General features: G+C 38.1%; 1 protein-coding gene across 1 annotated transcript; it reads right to left on the reverse strand.

Moving 5' to 3' along the window:
- Positions 1-2,644: 2,644 nt before the first annotated feature.
- On the reverse strand, positions 2,645-23,403 carry LOC115920398 (bactericidal permeability-increasing protein-like). Its single transcript, XM_030976137.1, is given in 13 exon segments — positions 2,645-2,727; positions 4,715-4,760; positions 5,052-5,094; positions 5,546-5,613; positions 7,781-7,948; positions 8,509-8,574; positions 9,420-9,451; positions 9,454-9,595; positions 13,291-13,388; positions 13,889-13,940; positions 17,521-17,584; positions 20,306-20,414; positions 23,112-23,403. Coding segments are annotated over 13 exon segments (1,263 nt in total).
- Positions 23,404-24,861: the final 1,458 nt, after the last annotated feature.

Genomic DNA, 24,861 nt, shown 5'->3' on the forward strand with positions numbered 1-24,861 from the left:
AATTGAACTTTATCAAACAATCAAACATAATTTCCCATTAAAATTACATTGAATTAGTGGGTTATATTATAACCGCTCACCCTGACCATCTGGCCTAGAGAACTGTTTTCTCTGATGGTACCCGCTTCTTTCATGTTATTTTTCAACACCTAAATGAATAATAATTAGTACAAACAATAATTAAGAACTGAAAACGATTCAATGACTATAACCACAAACTATTAACTCTCAAAATATTACTTTACAACTGTTTCGTCAAATATGATTATCTAGAGTTAACCTCAACACCACATTATAAAACTATAACTCCTAAATATTACAAGTAACATAACAGATAACATATTAACATTCAAAATCATCTCAAACTACTATTACCAAATCAAAATCAAGTGTTTATCTAACTAAAGTAGTCGACCTACTGATTACCAAACATATAATATGCCATGCCTTACAGAATGTATATTAATTCAACACAACCCATCATTCAGATTGATACCAAAGTTATAAACTAACATCAGAATACATCTACAAAAATACTAATTATCTCACTAATCATCAAACTTGACAGAAGCATAATCTGCTTACCTAATGTAAATCCAAGCCTGAGGAGACGAACTCTCTGCCTGCCCCTTGAATGGGGGTGCAGTGCAAGAGTGAATCTGGCTAATACCTCAACCCCTTTTATAACGGTTACACTCTAATGACTCTATATTGGGAGGTGTGTCATAGCTCTTACTCAGAATATGTGTGAATCATATTTCTTTGAAGTACAAAGTTAGTAAATATATAAACTTCTTTGTTTATTCCTGTTCATTTCCTTTGGAGATATTGATTATTTATTGATACAAATAGATAAATATTGATTTGGTCTTTTCACCATAAAATAGTACAATTTTTGACCTGTTACCTAAGTAAAGTAAGAAATTATGAAATTGTTATAATGCATGTACATGTATTTGGTTATTTAATACCAGACGAACCTTTTAATAGCCCAAACACCAAACAGTGAACAAAACAAACTGTTCTAAGTCAATATGTGTGTCATTATAAACATAACGATACACAAATATAATGCATCATGCTTGTTGTATCAAAATCAATGTTTAGATCTTCTTTGCCTTATTTTTGTTATACGATGCCAATAATATCATAACAGGTTATCTAGGGCCTACAAGATAAAATGGCATGATCATACATGATTTAAAAAAAAGATTTCTGATAAAATGAGTAAAGTTGGCCCAAAATGACTCTACTATAAGAAAAGCAAGAAATTGTGAAGTTGTTTAAATACATGTACATGTATTCGGTTGTATAATCACAGAGAAAAATGAGAAAAGTACTTTAAAAATTCAAATTTAAAAGACATAATAAGGTTTGACTAGCTGGCCTTCGGCTGAGAATAAATCTTCGACGTCGACTTTGCATGAACTACTAGTACTTAGAAAATAGTTAACTGTGTGATGATTTTGATGATTGCAGATTCTATTATTTGTTAGTGCAACAATCTGTAAATTAAAATGTGACTATCGATCGACTATTGTTTGTCTTGTTTAACCCGCCTGCTACCAGAAGCCATAGGTACGCTATACATGTACGACTTTTAGATGGTACTGGTATGGATAGTGGAACGTTATGGTGTATAGGTCATGTCCATCCCGATCTTCAAAAATCCCTGTGAAAAAAAAACAAAATCAAATCAAAGATTCTGAAACGTTTGCACAAACTAAAACATTGAAAATATCATCTGTGACCCTTACGCATGTTGAGTAAAATGATCGTGTCACTGAGTGAATTCCGCCTAAAATGAAGATCTATAACAATGTTTAAAAAAATGTTAGTTGCATTGTGTAGCTGAATAAGATTTAAATACAATTCAAAGCTCTATATCAGCTTGTAAATAAATTAAGTCAGAGGAATTTGATTCCTTTATTTTATCAATATGATTTCGATACTTCACCTGACAACTAGCCAGTGCAATTTATTTATGAGGAATTTATGGGCTACGTGGTCTTTGAAGTGGCTTTAGCAAATAAAAAAATATTATTTGTTGCAATTATTAGAGTTAGTCTGTCATGATTTTAAAGGTACCGACTAGCAGAGAGTTTTGTATTGTAAAAAGGCATCCCCCCAAAAAAAAGATAATAAAGTAATACTAATATAATACTAATAAATATATGAAAATAACAAGGAAAGATGATATGACATCCTTCCTCTGCCAAGTAAGTCTGGTGGGTGGATGGCGTACACTCCCAATGTAGCGGAGCGAGAATCCGCTTTTTAGGAGTCATGTTAGGAATCATTTCGTTGTGGAGTTGAACCCACTCCAAATTTTATTGATAATCCGTGCATTCTAATCCAAAATAAAGTGATAGCTCATATAAATATGTAATTAAAAAATACCCTATAAGTTACATATTTCAAACATGAATCCTAAAAGAGTGAAATTCCACTCCTGTAAATTGAGAAGGCACTCGGTCAATTTTGCATCACTTGTTTGGGGTGGGGGTGGGGGGGGGGGGGGTTCAAACGTGAATGGGTGTGGGTACGCCAGCTTTAAACTTTACTGGATACGCTCCTGTCTGTGGATACGTCACTGCCCTATCTATGATAATCGTGCTCGATGGATGGTTATTCCTTACCTCTCCTAGGTAGATGACAGGGTTGGTGAACACAAATCCATCAGGCAATTGATAAGCTGATGAATGGGAATTCCCACAGCACCGAGCTCTATAGGATGAAGGTGATGAATGAAATCGAAATGAATATTTATTACTTTTTACTTTTGGTTAAGGCCCGGTCACACAGAGGGGACGCATGGGGGACGCACGGCCGGCGCATGGAAAATTTGCAATTTTGGCCAGTGCGTTGTCGTGCGCCCAACTTTTGTCAAAGCTATACAGCTAGCTGACACCAAATGCATAGCGCGCTGGACGCATACAGGGCGTATACAGGGCGCACACAGGGCACACAGGGCGCACACAGAGCGCACATGAAAACAACTTCCACGAATGCACAGCGTGTTGCTAGCGCGCTGGACGAATGGTCCACGCATGCACCGCGTTCTACGACGACGCACGGCCAGCGCATTGGAAATCGGAAAAGAACGTGTGCCTAACTTTTGTCATAATTTTGGAAAAGCTAGCGAGCTGACACAAAATGCACGGCGTGTAGCTAGCGCGCTGTGCGTATACAGGGCGTGTGCTCCGCGTTTGTCTGGCGCTGGTCTAGCGCGCTCCACGCATGTCTGGCGCTGGTTTAGCGCGCTCCGGCGCATGTCTGGCGTGCCTTTGGCGTGTATATTCATGCGTCGAGCTCGGCGCACGTTTTTGAGCATGCTCAAAAATCCCGACGCACACAGCGAATGACGACGCATGCATAGCGCTGGTCCAGCGTTGGTCCAGCGCGCTCGACGAACGAGTAACGAATGATGACGCACGCCTAGCGAACGACAACGCACTGGCCCAAATTGCAAATTTCCAATGCGCTGGCCGTGCGTTCCCCATGCGTCCTCCCTGTGTGACCGGGCCTTTATTAAAAGGTAATACAAGTTTTGGTATGGGGTCATGAATTTGGTTCAAATGAATATATTTGAAGCATATGAAATTTTTACAATATTCAATGATCGTTGTCGCGGTTGAAATCGAGTCTAAAGTGATGAAATTGTAAATAATAAAATCTTTATGATGTATAGCTCCCTCTCAGCGATTTGCTGTTCACGTTTAGAAATAATATATCTGAACTGCATATTCTGAGATTTTCATGGTCGCAGCTACCGTGTAATGGCTTAAGGCGCTATTTGAAACATTTGAAATTTGAGCACCGGTAAATTTTTGATTATTCAATTTCTGTGTTTTAGGGGATAAATTATCTAGTGCGTATAAAACACTCACAGGGGCAACCAAATATATCAAAATGCAAATGAATTACTATTCATCCAATTTTCAAAATTTCCCAAAACTTTGCATTACATTTAATTCTCTTCCTTCAGGGGTAGTACTATATTTCATTTAGAGAGTGTCGTTATTTTATGTACAATGTCTGATTTTACAAATATTGTACAAAAAGACCAAGTATACATTTTAAATATTGGTCTTTTGCATACTGTTTTGGGTGAAAAAGAAATTTACAAATTAAGTTTGACTGATATCATTTGTATTTGTTTTGTGTTGATTTGTATTACTTCTGTTAAGAGAAATTAGATATTTCATAAATCAACGCACCATGAAACAATCACAACAAATATCGAGAAATCAACATCAGTAAAAATGTAAATCTTCTGGCATTTCAACCGCTATTCGACATGTGCAAACATTTCAATGACGTCATCTGAACACAATTTTTGTAGGATATCCGATGGGGTCTATATAATAAATCTTTGAGATCACGTTCCATTAAGTAGGGCACCAATACTGAACCCGTTCCCATCGCTCTAACATCGTTGATAGAGCCCATTCAACAGTGTGCATAGGCAATTATAAGTTTTAAAAATTGCATCATTTATCTCAGTATTTGAAAGTTTAATCCCCTCCTAATAATATGGGCAGTGCACACAAATATTCCATGAACAATATCTATGTGTCAGTTTTATTATGTATAATGTACGTACCATAAAATGCGTCTTAAATTTAAATAGTTTATTATCTTTTATCTTTCACCTCGAGAAGAGACCGCGTCAAGTTAAGATCACCATCAACATTTGAAAAGTGCTACTCACGGTTAAGATAGAATGTGTTGCCTAATTCAACCTGAAGGCTAGATGTCTGAAAGGCAATTGATACGAATTATTCAAAAGAGAGAAAAGTCTTTTTTTTAAGGATTTGCCATTTGAAATTGTACTTACCCTCACATGAGTCATGAGCGCCCCCAAGTCTATATCATTAACTTCCCTGTAGTTCAGAGGCAGGATTTTGAGAATGTTTGTTGAATATCATATTTGTAGTTTCTATTTTCATGTTCACGTCCATTATCATCTCAAAGTGAAAACCCGCAAAAGTTTAAATGAAAAGTATATAACACAAAATGAAGACGAATTATCATAATATTTTACTTACAAAAATTGGCTGCTTTGCTGAGCGAACTGCTTCCAAAGTAGCGCTGCAAAAATAAATATAAATATTTCTAAGTTGTTATCTGGTTAAGCGCGTGCCTTTGGGTAAAATCTATAACCAGAGAGAAGTAGGGGGAGGGGGAAATAATATTTACATAACTTATATGTAATATATTTAAATAAATTTTCTTACATTATCAGACGTGTGTGTATGTATTAGACTGACATTTTGGTCTCGTAGGCCTTTTGAAACTTTTTAGTAGGTCAACTTTAATTTTATTTCTGTTTCAACACCCCATAACAAATCAATTATAATCATTTACAACAAATTAAGGAATACATTAGACAGACAGCTCACTAAACTGATATTGTTTTTGTTACTCCCCTTTTGTGTGCTGTCGGTCTCGAGTGCGACCTCTTGGATTTTTTCTTCTACATCTTCATATTTTTTTTTTGTCGGTCTAATGGGCTTTTTGTCCACTGGGATGACCCGGTTACCTGCATGACGCTATGTTCCATGTTATTTTGTTCCCGGTGAAGTTCATAGACACCTTGGCAGATATGCTCTGCAGAAAACATAGGGGAGAATAACACAGGAAAGAAAATTCGATGTTCTTCGCTGAATGGTGCAATTTCTCCTTGATTAATCAATTCAAACTTATTCAAGTAATAGGCCTATTCATACAAAATATTATTCAAAATCATATTCGATATTCTGATTAAAGAAAATTAACGATTGGTCAAAATTTAATCACGTGGTGGAAAACAGTTTCGCCCATCATTGATGGGAGAAGAAATTAAAGTTCGTTACACTGTTCTGGCGCGTACGCAGGGGGGGGGGGGGGTCGAACCCTCCCCCTCAATTTTGTGTGTGTGTGTGTGTTTTGGAGAAGAAAAAAAAACATCAATTTTTTTTAAATAAAAAAATTGTGCAAATGGGTGATCCAAAAAAGGTTCCCTTTACCCCCCCACCCCCCGAACGGAACGAAATATCGATCGGCAAATTTTACAAATTTTCGGGCCCCCCCCATAAAATGTGCTCTTTTTAACACCCCCCCCCCCTATTTTCTTTTTTGTTATCAAAGTACAATGTCGAGACGAATGTTTTAGTGAAATGTGGTCACGAACAAATATGTGTACCCACTTTTGTGAGCGACAATAAAAAAACACGTGTGGTTTGCTTTTTATTACTTTTATTTTCTTGCTATGTGTTTTCTTCCCATGTTCACAAAGGATTGGTAGCCTTCAAACAACAAAGGGTTCCACCAAGATGTCTATTACGTGACTCTCTGCTGTGACTCTCTGCTGTATTTGTACAAAAGCCTCGTTCTCCCTATTATTAAATATGGCCAACCAGCCTGGTTTATTCACAGTAGAGGACATGTTAAAAGACTTGAAAAGATTCAGAGACGAGCTACGCGAATTATTCTCAAACAGAGAAGACAGAAAATTCCCTTCTCAGGAAGCAGTTTATATTACGACTGAATATACAAATATACTACTTAAATATGATTGATTTTCAGTAAAATGAGAACAAAAAGTAAATACTACCCAATTACACAAATTACAATTTTAGCTTCTCATACCGCCTGGTCCTGCAGGTGGAGTTTAACATTTTGATACGCTTTATTTAACATTCAAAAGTAATAAGACTTCCCCTTGCATTTTACAAAACATGATGAAGGTGTGAGCCACGGGCAACGGGATACAGGGTTTGGTCTTACACAGTGCAATACTCGACTTTATGATAAAGGAGGTCAAAAACATGGGGGGGATGTGATATTATGTCCCCCACCCTTGAACATTTGTTGTTGTTTTTTTATTATTGTTGTTGTTTTTTTTGGAGGGGGGGGGGGGACATGTCTCCCTGTCCATCCCATGATTAATGCCCTTGAACCTGCCCCCCCCCCCATAATGCCATCGTACAGAAATTAAATGCAACAGTAAGAATCTAGACCTAGAACTAGTATTATAGATCTAGTAGAAGTCTACAAACTGTAGTGTAAGAACTAGAATCTAGGCCTAAAACTAAAAACATTTAGATCGTGTTTCTCGTAGACCCTACCAGTGAAATATTTCTGATGTGGAATATAAAGCAAATAATCACCTTTCGGTTCCAGGCGATGGCAAACTATCACTTCCTCAGCGATCTAAATGTATACGCTATCTTTCCTCAGCTTCGCTTCGGAAAGATAGCTTCATCCAGATCGCCTCGGAACAGTCGGAAGTGATAGTTTGTCCCATCACCTTCACCAACGGTAACTATTTGCTTACTATCACCACACAGTGCCAAAAATTTCGAGATTGAAAAGTGGGATGGGTGCCGCGCCTCGCGCCTCTACTTAATTACCCCTTCCCCTGTTCCGCCTCCTACGAGCAATATCCTTTCCATCTCTGGCCAAAACGTCAATTAATCGACTTTGACATTCAATGTAATATATAAATCTGTCACCAGTCAAATTAGTGTTTTAATTTTCATTTGTAAGGCAATATACTTTTTCTCTTAACGCAGGATAATGGAAATCTAATCTTCCCGGTCTCTAGGAGACAGTTTAATTCACTTTAAACCATTGTGGGTCCCTTTCCAAAAATAGTGGTTGAATTTCTGTTTTGAGGGTGGAATACACTATATTTTTTAACTTGGACTTATACTGCGGTATATATTCTAGGGCGTGTGCAGCGATGATGTTTAGAAGAATAATATATCGGAAACTTATGAGAGAAAGAAATTACCATGCTGAGAGTGAACAGGTAGGCCAAGGTCTTGTTGGGTAAGATTGCGTAGGTGGTAAGGTCCCCGACCAAGTCGGCCTGTACCCCGGTAGATGCTATTTTGATAACGGGAGCCTTGGTGCTTTTAATATTGATCTGCATTGCCATGTTCGGGTACATCTTGTTGATCTAGAAAAAACACAAAAACAATACACGATGATACGACAGCGATGATATATCTTTCAAAGTTTGGTAGTATCTGTCCTGTACATCATGAACTCAACAACAGTTGTTATAGAAGAGTTAGCAGTAGGCCATTTTCGTTCACCCTCTCTCTCTCTCTCTCTCTCTCTCCCCCCCCCCCCCCACCTCTTCTTCGTCGTCTTCTTCCTTCTTCTTTTTATTTCTTGTTTTTTCTTCTTCTTCTTGTTCTTCAGCCCTCTTCTTCTTTTGAACCCCCACTCTCCGTTGCTAGCACCCTCACTCAGTATGGCCTCTGTACCTTCCTCCTTTTCTCACTTTTATCCTTCTCACTCCTACCCCACCCCCCCCCTCCGTCTCGTGATCCTACCCCATCTCGCCCATTGATTAATGTCCAAATTTTCTCCGGCTGCTATCCAAGTTCAAGCTCTTCATGATTATGATTTAGAGAGGAAAGAATATCACAACATTTTTAAATGAAGATGCACCCAAATAATCAGATTAAAAGGTCATACCACATAGCTACACCCTTGCCTATATTGCCATACCTGTGGCATGATAAGGTCGAAAGCAACATGGGATGTGTTCAAGAGGTCCTTTGCTTCAGCAGGGACCTGAATGTATAAAAGGAAACAAAGGTATTACATTTTTTTAAGAACAATGAATATCAGCCTAAATCAAGGCCTTAATCACTTATGGATCACTGATATATTCGACTAGATACTTTCAATAGTATACCTTCTGTTCACATGGATTCAGAAGATTGGTGCGGATAAAAGTGCAATACAAGAAGAGGAAGTGAGGGCTGTAAGATAAAGAAGAATGGACAAAATGTGTATGTTAGAAAGAGATAAGGAGAGGGGGAGATAAAAGAGTGAAAGAAAGAGGGAGATAGAGAGAAAGAGTGAGAGCAGACGCGGATCCAGGAGGGGGGAGGGGCGAGTGAACCTTGGCCCCCGGACCCTCCCCCCAAAATAAGACGGCCCCCCAAAAAAAGTTAAACAATGAAATTGTGACTAGAAGTTTACCTCTTTTTTTTGCTCAAGAGGTAGAGGGGGGGGGGGGGGGTTGAGCGAAATATAGGCCGGTGCGATTTTCAAATTTCCGGGAGCAAAAGAGAGAAAACAAAATTAATGCTCACAACCCCACCCCCCTCCTCTGAGCGGAATGTCGGCCGCACGATTTTCAAATTTCAGCATACTAAATTTCAAATTGATTTCAAAGTTGGGCCTCCCCCCCCCTAAGAAATCTTGGATCAGCGCCTGAGTGAGAGAGAGGGGGAGGAAGGTGGGAGAGATAGAAAGAGAGAGAGAGGGGAAAAGGATGGTAACTATATGCGCGATTAGAAAAATGGAAATATCCCAAATAAATACCAACAAATGTACATGACATTTTGATATGATGAGGTTAATGGTCAAAATAAACAATTCATGATTAGTCGTGTGTAGCAATCACTCACATTGTCAGGGGTCACGTTGTACTGTAGGAAACGATATTCTGAAGCACGTAACCGGCTGAGTTGGGCAGATATTCGGTTATCCAGATGAACACCATACGGGAAGTATCCGAGTCGGGTGGAATTTGCGAAACCGGTAGTGGACATTCCGTCTTGCTTCCTATCGGGTACACCCCACCCTGGAAACAAAAAGAGCAAACTAATGAGGAACAAGATTAAACTAGTGGATTTTAATCATTTTGAATAATAATATATTGGAATGAATCAGAAATATCTTAAAAATTTGACGACCAACAGAATTTATTAACGGCTATACATGTGAACACATTGCGGGAGACAGCAGAATGATCGGGTGCAATCTGTCACAGAATAGCAGTTCTATGAAGACACGTCTTCGCCGCAACACCGGCAAAAATGTTCCACGGTAAATTTCAATCACTAATCAAATTAGCAACTTCAAGCCTGCTTTCTATGTTGAACCAAACCTTAACCTCAAAGGTGAAATTCATAGAAAAACACAAATATGTCAACTAATGTATCACTAGAAACTGGTAAGCTAACAGATGGCCATCGTACAAGTTTTAGGTCAACTACATATCGGGCGATTTATAAAATACAAATAAAACCACCTCCATAGCAGCTAGGATATACGAGAGATTCGCCGGAAAAAAATAACGATGTTTTAACGACGTCACTATATGGACCAATACTGCCCAAGCAGACGACATCCCATACAGAATGAATAGGCCTAAAGGTTGATTAACAATCAAAGAAACCAGACTTTAAAATTGAACCCCCCCCCCGGAATGATATTAAGGACGACATTTGTTCCCCCTTGAAACGCCGAACATACCGCGGTGTGTGCAGCTCAATATACAATGGGGTCTTATTTTGTTTACAAGCGACAGATTCATTTATTTTGTATCGCTGCATTTGTCATCAAAATAAAAACATGCGCGGGGTTTAGAGTGAGGCAATAGATTATACATTTAGCCTGACGGTAGTGAAGTAAGAGAAAGATCTCATGAGAAGATAAAAACACAGGCACTGAAAATATGTGAGATGTCATGGGACATCGTCTGCTTGTGCAAATCATGTCCATACTGTGATCTCACACATCTCAGCAGCGTTCGGAGAGCTCTTCAGGTGCTATGCCGGGGCTGTATTTAAGCGTTTTGTAATTCATAATAATCATTACTTCGAATGTTTCCAAGCATTAAATTTTGATAACCTTGTCGAATCAAAGTTTCAACTTTGCAATAATGAAAATAAAATTAGTTTTTAAAATCAATGAATATCTACTTTAAACCAAATCTAAAAGCGAACTACAATTCCATTCCTATTTCTTTGACTACCGCCCTTGGTACAGGTGGTTTTGTTCCCTATAGCGAGCGCGAACTAATAAATCAAATCAATTCAAGTCATTTCAGTTCAATGCAAATCATTTCAATTCAATTTATTTCAATAATTTCAATTCAATTCATTTAAGTTCAATTTAATTAATTTCAATTCAATACAATTCAATCTAATTCAATTCACTGTTATTCATCCATGCTAGATAAATGGAAATGTTACATGGGATTTTTTTTTACAAGCAATAAAAATACATAAATGGACAACAAATGCAGTAAAAAATCGGAATACAAAAGTGATAAATATATATATAGAGATTGAAAAAAAAAAAAAAACAGCAAAGGAGTAGAGATGGTTTGTATTTTTAACCCAAAAGAACATAACAATAAAAAAAAATGAATTAAATCACATATAAAATTCCATTCAAAGAAAAGGAAAGTTAACAGGAACTAAATTCCCTACACATTGCGCATGCCACCTATATTTATCAATAGAGGTTTATATCATAACGCTACGCGCATATCGTGGCCATATAGTGAGAGAATGGGAAAGCGTGTCTGTTTTTCGTTATAGGGGTGAGAAGACATGAACCCCTGAACGCTGGCGTACTGATGGGGGATTTCTTATTCGATACCAGTTATTTACAAATGTTGCTGAAATGGCATGATTTTCCGGTATTTTTTTTCTCATTTTTTTGTACGTCATAACTTTTTATGCGTTTGTTGAAAAATTAGGATTTCCCAAATTTACAGTCGGATGAAAAATATGCTTATTTAGAAGCCTTTATGTCATGGTCTGCAAAAAGGCTGGGCTCGGGAGCTCGAGCCCCCTCACTTTTTGAAAAAGTATGTTACAGAGAAAAAGAAAGAGAGAGAGAGAGAGAAACAATAAAGTGACCTGCCAAAAGTGACCGTAATTAATGCCTCAAACCCCAAAGCTTACGGAGGCTCCGCCCCCGGACCCCACCAAGCGCTCTAAGGCGGTCCCCTGGATGCTCATCTGACCGTAATTAAATAACTAAAACCCCAGAGCTTCCGGGGGCTCTGCCCCCTGGACCCAACCAAGGGCCCTAAGGCGGCCCCTGGATGTTCATCTGACCGTACTTAAATATCTAAAACCCCTGAGCTTCCGGGGCCCTGCCCCTGGACCACATCAATGGCCTTAAAGAGGGCAGCTGGATGCTCATCTAATCGTTATTAAATACCTAAAATCCCTGAGCTTCCGGGGGCTCTGCTCCCTGGACTCTCCGCCAATTAGTGACCTGCCAGTGTCACAAATAAGGTATCTAAATATGCTTATCTGACCGTAATTTAATGCCTAAAAACCCTGAGCTTTCGGGGGCTCAGCCCCTTGACCCCCTGCTGATGCTCAGGCCCTGGACCCTACGCCAATTTACGCTCTACCTGAGCGTTAATACGCCACTTTGGAAAACGTTCCGCGGGGCCTGCTTGTAACGTGTAAGAGTGGTGGTGATGCAGATTTTTCTTCTGCCCCTCCCCCACACTTCCTAACGCTTTTGCTCATTACGTCACTGCCCCTGGAAGGTGACCCCCTTGAATGTTTGCCCCCCAATCTCAAACTGCTTCCGGCGCGCGCCTGGCGATACCTATGCCATCTCGCGAACTTTTTACGCACGGGAGCGTAATACCCGTTGGCTCAGTGTTATGTAGTGATCGCCGACTTGCCTACTTCACGAACGACCGACTCTAGTCGTGCCGCGCCCGATTTATCTCGAGTTTCGATTGGCTGTTTGTAATTTAGTTTTTAAATATTTAATTTATTAATATGTGATTAATAAAATACGTTATAGTTCTGTAAAATATATTTATCATCAATTAAATCTTGCAATTTTTATTTGATATTTGATGGGAATTAGAAGATTATATTATGTATAATGGTCAATGTCCGAGCGTTGGTAAATCATGTTTAGCGAGCACGCAACCTACGCGTCCATGAATTCATTTTGTATGTACTATACCTACACTTCCAATATGTTCATGCATATACTTCCTATGACTGTATTATGTACGATTATTACGGTATTACGCGCGGTACGCCGAACCGCTCCGATGTACACTGAGTTTCCTTCGGGAGATTATGGTAATGTCCGTGTGCTGCCCACTATATACCCAAGCTTGAGCATTTATAAGTACGATAGTATTCTTATCTAGCGCTTACACCAACGGCCGTACAAGTCAATGACGCAGTCATACATCAGGCAACTGACACTTTGAGTCAATTATCGGGCATGTGAATGAGCACATTACCTCAGACGCGTACGCAGGGGGGGGGGGGGGTGTTTTTTTTGTTTTTTGTTTTTAATAATTAAAAAAAATAAAAATAAAAAAAATATATTCCATGGCTGACCTAAAAAAGGTGACCTTACCCCCCCCCCCCCCCCAACGGAGCAAAATGTCAAATTTTCAAATTTCGAGACCAAAACAAAAAAAAGTGTCCTCTTACCCACCCCCCCCCCCCCCCCCCCCCCCTTGAAAAAATCCTGCGTACGCGCCTGCATTACCTTATGAGCAGTACTGACGTAGCCATTGAAGGAAGGACTCTCCACCAAGGAATAGTCAAATTCGATGACATCTACCGGGGCCGGGACCTGGGCAATCACTGCAATATAGATTAAGAGTGAGCAGGTTAAACAATTAGAATTTCGGTAAAATGCACCGTGCCGTGGGATTAAATCAAAGTTGTTGTTATTTTGTAAATGAATAGTACAACGATTAGTGATACAAAATCATTTCAACTATATCATCATCAGATAATTAGTTGAACATTTCAGTATATATCGTTCATTGTGCTGAGGGTTACACAAATCTATGTAGACAATTTATTTCGTATTTAATACAACAGTTTAATTTTAGGATAAATGCTACCCCACAACATCCCTAGACATTTACTCCTCACCTCGGACCTTATCCCATTATGTAACATTATGCTGCGACACATGGTTGTTTTTTGTTTGAATAATACAACTTAGAATGTATGAATTAATAAATGAATGAAAACATTTTTTTTAAAAAGCATTAATAATGATTTGTGATAGAGAGTCATGGTCTGGGGATGAAGGTCCGAGCGTGGTTTTCTGGACCTATATTATAAAATCTTACCTTGCAAGTTTTTCAGTTTGCGATTGACCTCATAGATAACTTCACCACAGATCTGAGTAAGCAACCAAATAATATTCGAATAAGAAAACCATTGATACCAGTTTCTACGCCATCCCAAATAAACGACGACGACCTGCAGGACCGGTACTTAGAATAAGTAAACAAATTTACTAAGCTAAGAACTTTACTTATCTTATATTCAAATCGCATTTTAGACTTTTACATAATTATGTAAGACAAAATATGATACTTAAAGGGCAAGTCCACTCCAAAAATAACTTACTTTTAATAGAAGCAGAAAAAAATCAGACAAACCAATCAAAGAAAAGTTTGAGCATAATCGGATAAATAATAAGAAACTTAATTTTTTTGGAAAGTATCTAAATCTATGGAACAATGAGAATCACAACACAAATTGCCAATATGGTCATCATTTTGTGACGTCATTTCCTCACTATTTATCAATTGCTTTATAAAGTTGAATCCCATTAACTTCCCTTGTTATCCCCCAAACTTGATTTCCTCATGCCTTTGGCCAGTTTATATGATTTGTATCATTAGGGAGGTGAAAGAATTTATTCTTGAGTTTATATAAAGCGTAACAATGGGATGTGTAACATTCCACTTGGCTTTGAAGTTCCATGCTCCGAGCCGCGCTTCCACTACGGGGAATTTCGGAGGTCAGGCACCAGTTTCACATTTATTACAAAATACTGAATTACCGGCGAAATTTCAGTGTAAATTATAAATTTTATATGGGGATCGTATTTGGAATAGTGCATCAAACAATTTTTCAAATTTAGAACTCCGCCCTAATTTGTGTGCCAGAGTTGGTAAAAGAATGATCAGATCCTGACAAAAACTCAATATTTTAGGATAGTGCGCTTATTTGTGCATGTTTTAATGTCCCGTTATTTAATCCATGATTTACAATCTTCGATATCTTTAAGATTGCTAATGCGTGTTTTCGCGTATTTTTTTGTGTGTGTAATTTTTGCAGTTGGAAAAAAGGATGAAATTACACAAGTTTGTCTTCGCTTGTTCTACCCATTACACATTCAACACTTGATGAAATATCATTGAAAGGGACAGCCAACAGTTGCTGGGATACCATTTTCTAATTCTAAATCTTGAAATTTCACGCGCCTTGTTATCCCAACAGTTGCAGATTAGCGCATAACTTTTCGGCGGCTTGGAGCATGGGGTCAAAGGAAAGCGGCTTGATTCCACCCCTTTCTTTCACCTCCCTGGTATGGTATAGCGTGCATGACATTTCACGCAAATCTTTTATAAACTTAGAAGAATGGATACTATTTTCTGAATATTGTATATTCATAATTATTGATTCTAATATAAATAGTTTAATTGATATTAATGGTAACTAATACAAATTTATAGATTTTGAACAAAAAATGTTTTGTTCAATATTTTACCATATATTATATTTGTATACAATCCGGGAATCCGGGAATCTGAGCACTTTACGGTGCAGCTACCTGTAGCGACGTCCGAAAATTTGACGCAGTTTTTCGTCCTATTCTTCACGAAATGGGAAGGGGGATTTGGGGTCCTTTTACCAGCGAATGTCAAGAAGCTAACTTAGTTGTAAATCATGTCACGTACACATTTCGTTCGACATTCTATTTTCAATGTGTTTCAACTTTAATGATTGAGTTGAATACCGGCCCTGACCCCTATAGTCTCGGAGCCTATTTAGGCTAATTCTATTCAGTAGGTAGGACTTGTAAACAGTGATTTGCAATGGATTTTGTTTTCTTTGTTGTCGTTGCTTTGAAATATATTCAGCAGGACTATATGCCTTTAAAGGTTTGCAGTGATACTAGTTATAGACACGATTTGCTCATTTTGAAGGTAGTAGCCCTCATTTGAACATCCTACCCCCCCCCCCCCCAAAAAAAAAAAATAAAATAAAATAAATAAAATAAATAAATAAATAAAAATAAAAATAAAATAAATAAATAAATCTAAAAGCATAATCTTATACTAGGAATAATATAAACTCTCTTAAAAAATTTAGAGCAAATAAACCAGTACTTTTGAAATGGGAAATGAACAGATGTCTTATATTTTCTTTAAAGTTTGATTAGTAACCAACCTCGACACTAATTTATTAATTAAAAGAAAATCAAAGAAAACATGACTATCTTTATAACAAGATTGAACAAAATGCACTTTTTCGTTCAAAGTCTATAAATTTGTGTTAGTTACCATCAATATCAATTTTCTGAAATTGAAAACCATACTCCATACAAAAACGTTGTTATCTGGAGGAATTTTGGAATAAAATCATCAATAGCTCTGATTTTATAAAAGATTTTGTCCCTACGAGTTGAAATATAACAACCAACAAAGCTGATCGAAAAAAGACCTCTCCTTTGAAATTGCCTATAAATGGAATTATTGGAGTACCCTCTTTCTGGATATTTTTTAACATAATACTCAGCTAGAACAGTTAACCTAATTTTTAATAAAATTTCTAAAATTATGACGCCTTTTTGTCTACGGCATTGGAATGTGAAATCGGAGTAATCCTTGTGAATTACTGGCATGATATGGCGCAAATATAATATGCGCTATCTACACCAAAAAGACCGTACAGCAGTGCCATCATCTTCCAGGCCATGATTGATTGAAGACAGGGGAAAACAACAGCGCCTATTCTGGTTGTATTACAGAGCAGCAATAATTGTTACGAAAATTCAGCAAAAATCATTGCTAAGATTGCTTTTGGGAGATAATGCTAGATTAATTGTAATCGACAGCAGTCATATTGTTTTGAAAACATTTATTAAACATAGGAAGTAGAACTGAAATAAATGTAATATAAAACACAAATGTGATCATGCCATCCGAGGGTGACGAGCTTGAATTGGCTTTGACTAAATTGGATGCGAAATTATGAAATTGATTCGACAAATTAAAACAAAATGAATCACCAACGACGGAATATACTATGAGATGTCCAAGAGATAAGGAAGTTGTGGGACGAAATTGAATGAAAAAAGTATGAAATTGAAAAAGTACTAAAGGTTCACTCCTTATCACTTCTACTGCTGACATCTTCGGGCAAGGTATTTTACCCAAATATTCCCTCTCGACCAACGACGGAGTAATAAAAATCGCAAGGCCCGCAGGAAGAGCAGTATAAAAAATGGTATGGCTATACCCTGGCACATGCAGAATGGATTGCAGAGATCTAAAACAAATCGGCGAACAACAGTTTTGCTGTGGGTCGATCTTCCCATTATTTTGTAAGAATGTATGGCGGCAATCACAAAACATTATTCAAAAGTAAAAATAAGAAAGTTATTGCTGTTTCTGAATTTTAAGTAAGTCAAGGGTATATTGGTAAACGTTAAAAAGAGACAGAGCGTACTGCTGCAACTCAATAGCTTTCAGTTGCAGACTATACTATACGATTTGACTTGGTTTTAAATGGTTAATCACGAAATGTCACATTGGAGAACCTTTTTGTCTCGTTGATTTATTAAATCCTTAAATTTTAGAATTTTCTTCTCCTCTCTATCCTTCCGCTTCCTATCATTTCATGGACTTCCGGCCCCCATCCACCTTTTCACTTTATGGATTTTTATATATGAAGACATTCATACCTGTTCATTCAGTGCATCTTTGATGTAGCCTTCTATTATGCTTTTAAGCCTGTAGTATATCGAGCTGGTAAATTGATGTTTAAAAAACAAATTAATATAGTAAACGTTAGTTAAAATGATTACACCAATATACATAATATTGTATATACTGTATATTGACTGTATTACTATGTACATGTATTACTAGTGTGTGCACACAAAAGTATGCGTTTGTTAATAATTAATTATTTATACGATTTGTATAAAAAGGTTGCAAATACGTTAATGAAAAAGAAAAGTAAGAGTTTGTTAAAAGATGTTACGTTATGAAAAATTAAATCGCTTAATACAAACAAAATATACATAATATTGTTTGCTTATAAAGCGCAATCACCTGTTAGAAGGAAACATTCACATGACAAGAAGACATTGATATTTATCATGATGGGACTCGGTTGATATCAAACAGTTTAGAGAGTGAGAGAGATTATTATTATTATTATTATTATTATTATTATTATTATTATTATTATTATTATTATTATCATTATCATATATTATTATTATTATTTTTTCATAATTGTTATTATTATTATCCTTATCATAATAATTATTATCATTGTAATTCTTGTTATTGTTATAATAATAATACTAATAGAAACATTCTTAGTGGAGTCTAGTAAAGCGCTCATTTTTGGCACATTGCCACGCCTGGCTTTAGAACGGCTGCTTTTACGGCGCTCGAGCATTTGAAGGAATTAATTACCGGTTAGTACCCATTTACCTAGATGGAGTGTGACTAAGGCTGCTTAATGTTCCTCCACAGGAATTGGAACCCCGTTCGTGGGGTTTTACAGTCAGGAGACTAATCAACTGGACGACAACATCTCTAAAGTGAGCAAGGGAGAGTTTTACGATTTCTGCATCAACCAATCAAATAGATGAATTCTTCCCTCGGAGAAAATGCCCGCGTTGTTCTGAGGCGTTTTATATTCTGTTTGGGATATGTCGACGTCAACAATTTGGTGCCGATAAATTTTTGCAAAACCTGACGGTTCAAATATTATTGTCGACAACGGTACATCATTTTTTTGACGTCGACAATTTGTGCTGCTCTTTTACCCCCCAAAATCGTTAACAATTCATTTTTTGTTTGAACGAAAAGCACATCCACCCCGACGTACGTTATCACTAGCTCTTTCATTGGAACCCTCATGTCCCATTGACTTTTGAAAGTTCACCCACCGTAATTTTATCAAAATAGGTCGCTAGCTCACCATTGCCTATATAACACATGTACAACAAGTCGAACTTTGGACTCAATTTATCACGCGATTGTAAGGTTTTAAGCCAAAGATAAGAAGTATGAATTTTCATAGATCAATTCTGATTTGTTCATTATGTCCATTTCATCCAACCCCCACCGTAATTTTTTCCATTTAGTATAGGCAAGCATTTTGCCGAGGTAAGCAAAAACATGAATATTCGTGACCACCATGGACTATTCGATTATTAACAGAGGGGTGCAATTGTGCATCACATCAAACTCCCATACTTTCAGTCAAGTATTTCATTGTATTATGTAGTTTGGTAGGTTTATTTGACTAACTGTTTAATTATCAGATATCAATGATAGTTTAAAGATATGGACAAGATTCTTGTATTTTATATTTAGCAAAGCAATCTCACATACAAAATCAATATCAAGTGTCGTCTGATCCGCCGATTGCCGTCTGCTATATACGCGAATTAGCCTACGTTTGTGCTGGCGAAAATGAGACAACCGGAGCAATATGCGGTACAAATTGTTGATATGCCCTGATGTCACGCATCTCAGCAGTGTTCGGAGAGCTCTTCAGGTGCTATGCCGGGGCTGTACTCAAACGTTTTTGTTGATACTAATCATTACGTCGAATGTTCCCAAGCATGGAATTTTTATAAAATTGTCCAATCAAAGTTTCACCTTGCAATAAGAAGAAAAAAAAAATTGTTTTTAAAATCTTTGCACATGCAGCTACTTTAAAGGGGGTGTAGCATGGCAAATACTGGTTAACGCCATCTACGACTTCTTTTGGATAACTACCATTAAACGAATGGATGTGATTAACGGTCAGCGCGCTAGAGTTCGCGAAACAGACCGAAGTTCTCCTGTCACGCTTCGGTTTCGCGTGTGTTGCACGCACGTGAATACTGCGGTCGCATCGTCCGTAGTCGTATAATATCCGATTGGCCCCGAGTCAGGCCACGGAAAAGACAAGTAGCCTTGTCATGATTCACCCCCCTTAAGTTTGCTAATGCATGATTTCGCGTGCTTTTTGTAGTTTTGCAGTTGGAACAAGGTATGAAACTACAAAAGTTTGTATTTGTTTTTTAACTCATTACACATTCAACAATTGATGAAAAATCGTTGAAAGGGACAGCGAACATTTCATGAGATACCATTTTTTGATGTAGGAGTTCTTAATCCTCATATGCGCTCTTTTATCTCACAACCTGGTAAACAGTTGCGGTTTAGCGCCTAGTGCAGATTCAGTCCGTTCTTTGTTTTTATTATTCCATCACACGCATCGATCCCACACACAGCGCCATCTCCCCTCAATTTCCGTCCACACGTTTTCGGGTACAGAATGAAGAATGGTTAGGTCTATTTTCAACGCTGAGGGTTCATACGCACCTGTTTATACCAAACTATATGGCCCGAACTCCCGAATGAAGTTTGTCGACTAACCTAGGTTTATCAAACCTTGGTTTGAAACGCGTAGAAACACGTCATATGACGCACATAAATCTAGGTTTGTCTACACACCTTACAAATCCACCGCGTAGATTAACATCAATACCGCCGATGTTGATGTAACAGTTTGATGCCCTGATGATATCAACTCCTACATAACAAGAAGTATAGAGTGTTGAAGAAGTTCAATTTTATATTTTGAGCGAGAAGAGAGACGAGATAGTGGGAGTAGAGAGAGGGAGATAGGAAGGCCAATGGTAAGCAAGAAAGGAGGGGGGGGGGGGAATAGATGGGAAAGAAATAGAGAGAAAGATGGGAAAAGGAGTTGAAAGACAGAGAGACACAGAGACAGGGAGAAAAAAAGTGCCATTAAAAAGAGAGAGAGAGAGAGGAAAGAGAGAATGAGAGAGAGAGGAGGAAGAGAGAGAAAGAGAAGGAAGAGAGAGAGAGAGAGAAGGAAGAGACAGAGAGAGAGAGAAGGGAGAAGGAAGGGAGTTGAGAGACAGAGAGATACAGGGAGAGGCGGGGGGGGGGTAGAGAGAACAAAGAGTATAGAGAGATTAAATGACATACAATACAATACAATAAAGTCATTTCTATAGCGCTTACAACTAACTGTTGTTTCACAGCGCTTTAATTAATAACTATCAAAGAATATATTGTTGATCATGGTCAAAGAGGAGACTTTTGTCACAATTTCAGAAGACATCCAGCGAAGGTGCTAATCGAATAAAACGTGGAAGCTCATTCCAGAGTCGAGGAGCACATGCATGGAAAGCATTGTCGCAAGCTTTGGTGTATGTTCGAGGAACGTGTAGCAGGGTGCTGTCACTATACACGAGCGAAGGCCAGGACGAGCAGATTGGTAGGGTACGATAAGAGAATTGAGATACACTGGAGCTTTGTTTTGGATGCACTTGTAGACAACCGTCAGGATCTTGAACTCAATGCGTTGCTTGATTGGAAGCCAATGTAGTTCTTTAAGCAACGGGTGACATGATCGTGCTTACGGGCCAAGTAGTTCAACTTTGCTCCGCGATTCTGAATCTTCTGGAGATTGTGATGACTTGATCGATCCATACAATAATGAATTGGCAAAGTCAAGACGAGACAACTAGCTCGGACAGCATGCTCACATGCTTTCGCATCTACGAAAGGTCTGATACGACCTATATATTTGATAGGTGGTAGTGAAGTCCACGACAGAGGGATGACACGTGACGATCCATCTTGAGTGCTGAATCAAACTCCACACCAAGATTTTTTGCAGCAATTGTTGGATTGATCGAGTGGCCAGAAATCGACAGTTTGGCATCAGACACATACTGCCGTGCTTGTGGGGTAGATACTACAAGAAACTCAGTTTTGTCACAATTTAGCTTCAGCATATTACACGCCATCCATTTCTGTAGATACTCAAAACAGCTTGATCAAGATGAAAGAGCATGGTTCATTGATTTTGTACTCCTAGGATCAGCAAAAACATACAATGAAATATCGTCTGCATATGAGTGATAGCGCAAACCTTCATACTGTCCAATTATGTCCGATAGTGGTTGCGTGTACATGCTGAAGAGTCGCGGTCCGATTACTGATCCTGCGGTACGCCGTAATCAAGAGACTGTCGAGTAGATAGTTCACATGTTACTTTGCATCTGCTGGTGCGACCCGACAGGTAAGAAGTGAACCAGGATAAAGCACCACCTGTGATATTAAACACTTTGGATAGTCGATCAAGGAGGATTGTATGATCTACTGAGTCAAAGGCAGCTGAAAGATCTAAACAAAAGTCACATGTTTCATGTCTATAGCCTGCAGGATATCATTCTTCATTTTCAGAAGTGCTGTCTCGATCCGTGATTTCGTCAGTGTATATGCTGGATGTGAGCGAAAATTTATGAGTCCGTTTTGTGGATGGACATAGGTTATCCAGCACTGTACAGATGGCGCACTTGTAGAATAAAGCCTGTGTATCCGCAGAACCATCTATTTGAAAGTCTACAACTGCTTCAGCTATCCCAGAACGGAAGGACTCTTTATCAAGACTGCGAAAATTACGCGAAACCGAGGTCACATACTTCAACTTGGATTTTCCCACATCTAATGCACAGCTAAGAAAATGGTGATCAGAATATGACTTCTCATGAACGTGACACGATGTTACAAAAGAATCATCATTGTCCTTAGAAATAATCAGATCCAGCGTCTGCGTGTGACCATATTTGTGAGTAGGACGTATCCTGGATGTGCTATTGGAGACCTGCATTCTCAAGTGAAGAGAGAAACTGAGCTGCTTCAGGCTTGTTGGGAGTGTACACATGAATATTTAAGTCCCCAATTAGTACTACTTTGAATGAACGAGTTGTGAGCTCTCTGATCAGCTCATCAAAATCTGCAAGAAAGTCACTAGTTTTAAGGCCGTTCCGCGTAGAAGGTGGGGGCTGATAGATCACAACATAGCACACCATTCCTGCAGGATCAGTAACACAGACTCGTTCATAAGAATCATGTGTAGATTCCACATTGATGATAGACAGGTTCAGCCCAGTTCTGTAGATATCACAGCAATACCCCCATGGGCATCCTCCCTCCCTCGTGGTACATTAATGAATGTATATCCTGACGGCGTACCTTCACCAATGACCACTGGATCCTCACTCTTCAACCACGTCTCAGTCAAAAACATAATATCAACATTGTTCTCCAAGATGTAATCAGTTAAAAGATATGTTTTGTTTCTGAGCGAGTTGCAGTTCCAAAGGTGAACATTGAGCTTATCATACCTCTCTCTGAATTGGCACCAAATTAACACCGTCAAAACCCGCTTTTAGGCTATAAATTGGTTTTCTGCAGGAACTCAAAAGTACAGGAATCATACCAGAACCAGATCCACCACTGTCATTCTCAATCTCCTGAGTGAATACATACTTTTTCTGTGTATACTTCTGCATCTGTGTATTGCCAGTCCTCCTATGAATATGACATCCACCTCTTATTCCTCTCACATGATCGATACCCAACTCCTTGAAGTGAGCATAAGTATCAGGGGAAAGACACTTAGTCCCATAGCTATGGCGAAGAGAAAACAAGGCTTGCCTTGTATAACACATTCTAGATCCATCGACATGAGAACTTGACTTCACAACAATGGATGGGGTGCGGTCATCCATGATTACTCCATTCATCCACACTCCAGCCAGAAGCTCATCTATTGTTGGTGTGGGTTAACAATAGCTGTACTCTCAGCTATATGCCCTTTACTACAGTGTATCAAATACAGCAGCAAGACAGTCCAAACATGATCAGAAATCATACTCAATTACTCAAAAGTAAAATGATGGATCGATGTCAAACTTGTCTAGTAGGGCGACAACCACTAGCAAAACCACATGACACTAACTCCGATTAAACAAAAATCTCCAGATACACCAAGATCAACAATAATTTGGGAGGTTTGGCAGCAGCACAACAGCGCCCTATATCCTAAATTGTTAGTAACAAATGAAAAAGCTTATGATGACAGAAAAGTTTGTCAGACTGATCAGGACAGGTATTGATTAACTACTCCTACAAAAAGAAAACGAATACAGTGTATTGAGGAAAGAATATCACGACTGTCGTGATATTCTTTCCTCAATACTGTTTCACAGTATTTAGCCAATTATTTAGGCTATTTTCTCATGTTGTTTAATTATATAAAACTGCATCCAAAATATTTCATAATAAAGTACCTCAAAATGTTTAATAAGTTTTTACTGTAATTCTCTCTCTGTGTCCGCAGTCTCAAATTAACGGCCTGCTATCCTTTACCAATGATATCTACGTTATTCTCACAATGAAGTAATTATTTGTGGATGAAAATGCTTTAAAATGTTTTCTTATTGGTAGGAACTCACCTATCTTCAGCGTTAAAGATAAAGAGATAGATGAGGCACTCGCGTCAAAATCTCCCGAGTCCCATAATGGGAGAAGTGTACTAAGATTCAGGAGAAGAGAAAAGTAAGCGATTTGCAGAAGTCACACTTTGTCGTAGTAGTGCTATACATAATAACTAGACATATAATACTTGTTTGGAACAAGTATAGGTGGGCTGGTCAACTAAAATTTGAAAACAAAATAGAGCAAAAATAAGCGAGAAACTGCTTAAAAATTCTTAATAAACAATATCATGTAGATTCATTACGTGAACGAAATTCACCTTCAAAGTCATAACACGCAAATTGTGAAATTTCTGACATGAGGCCTTTAATCGAAATTTTCACTCTGATGACGTCATCAAAATGAAATATGGTTAGTATTGAACTTGTAGAGAATTATCTTAGCTACAACATATGGAAATTTTGAAGAAAATCAATCATTATATACAGAGATACAATCAATTTTCCATAAATATGCTGACGTCATAATATGCAAATTCCTATTTTTAGTTCGAAGGCCATTATGATGATGTAAAAATATTTTTAATAGCCAAATGAGACATTAAATCATATTTCCGACTCATTCTCTATCAAAATTAGAAAAAATATTGGGGGTCCAGTTCCATCCCAAAGAGCTATAATGGAATTTGTATAGGCATGTTTTTGCCCATATATGCTATGTATTACAAGAGCTCGCGCACATGGACATTT

The sequence above is a fragment of the Strongylocentrotus purpuratus genome, unplaced genomic scaffold (genome assembly GCF_000002235.5).
Source record: "Strongylocentrotus purpuratus isolate Spur 01 unplaced genomic scaffold, Spur_5.0 spur5_scaffold_8, whole genome shotgun sequence".
NCBI classification, from domain to species: Eukaryota; Metazoa; Echinodermata; class Echinoidea; order Camarodonta; family Strongylocentrotidae; genus Strongylocentrotus; species Strongylocentrotus purpuratus.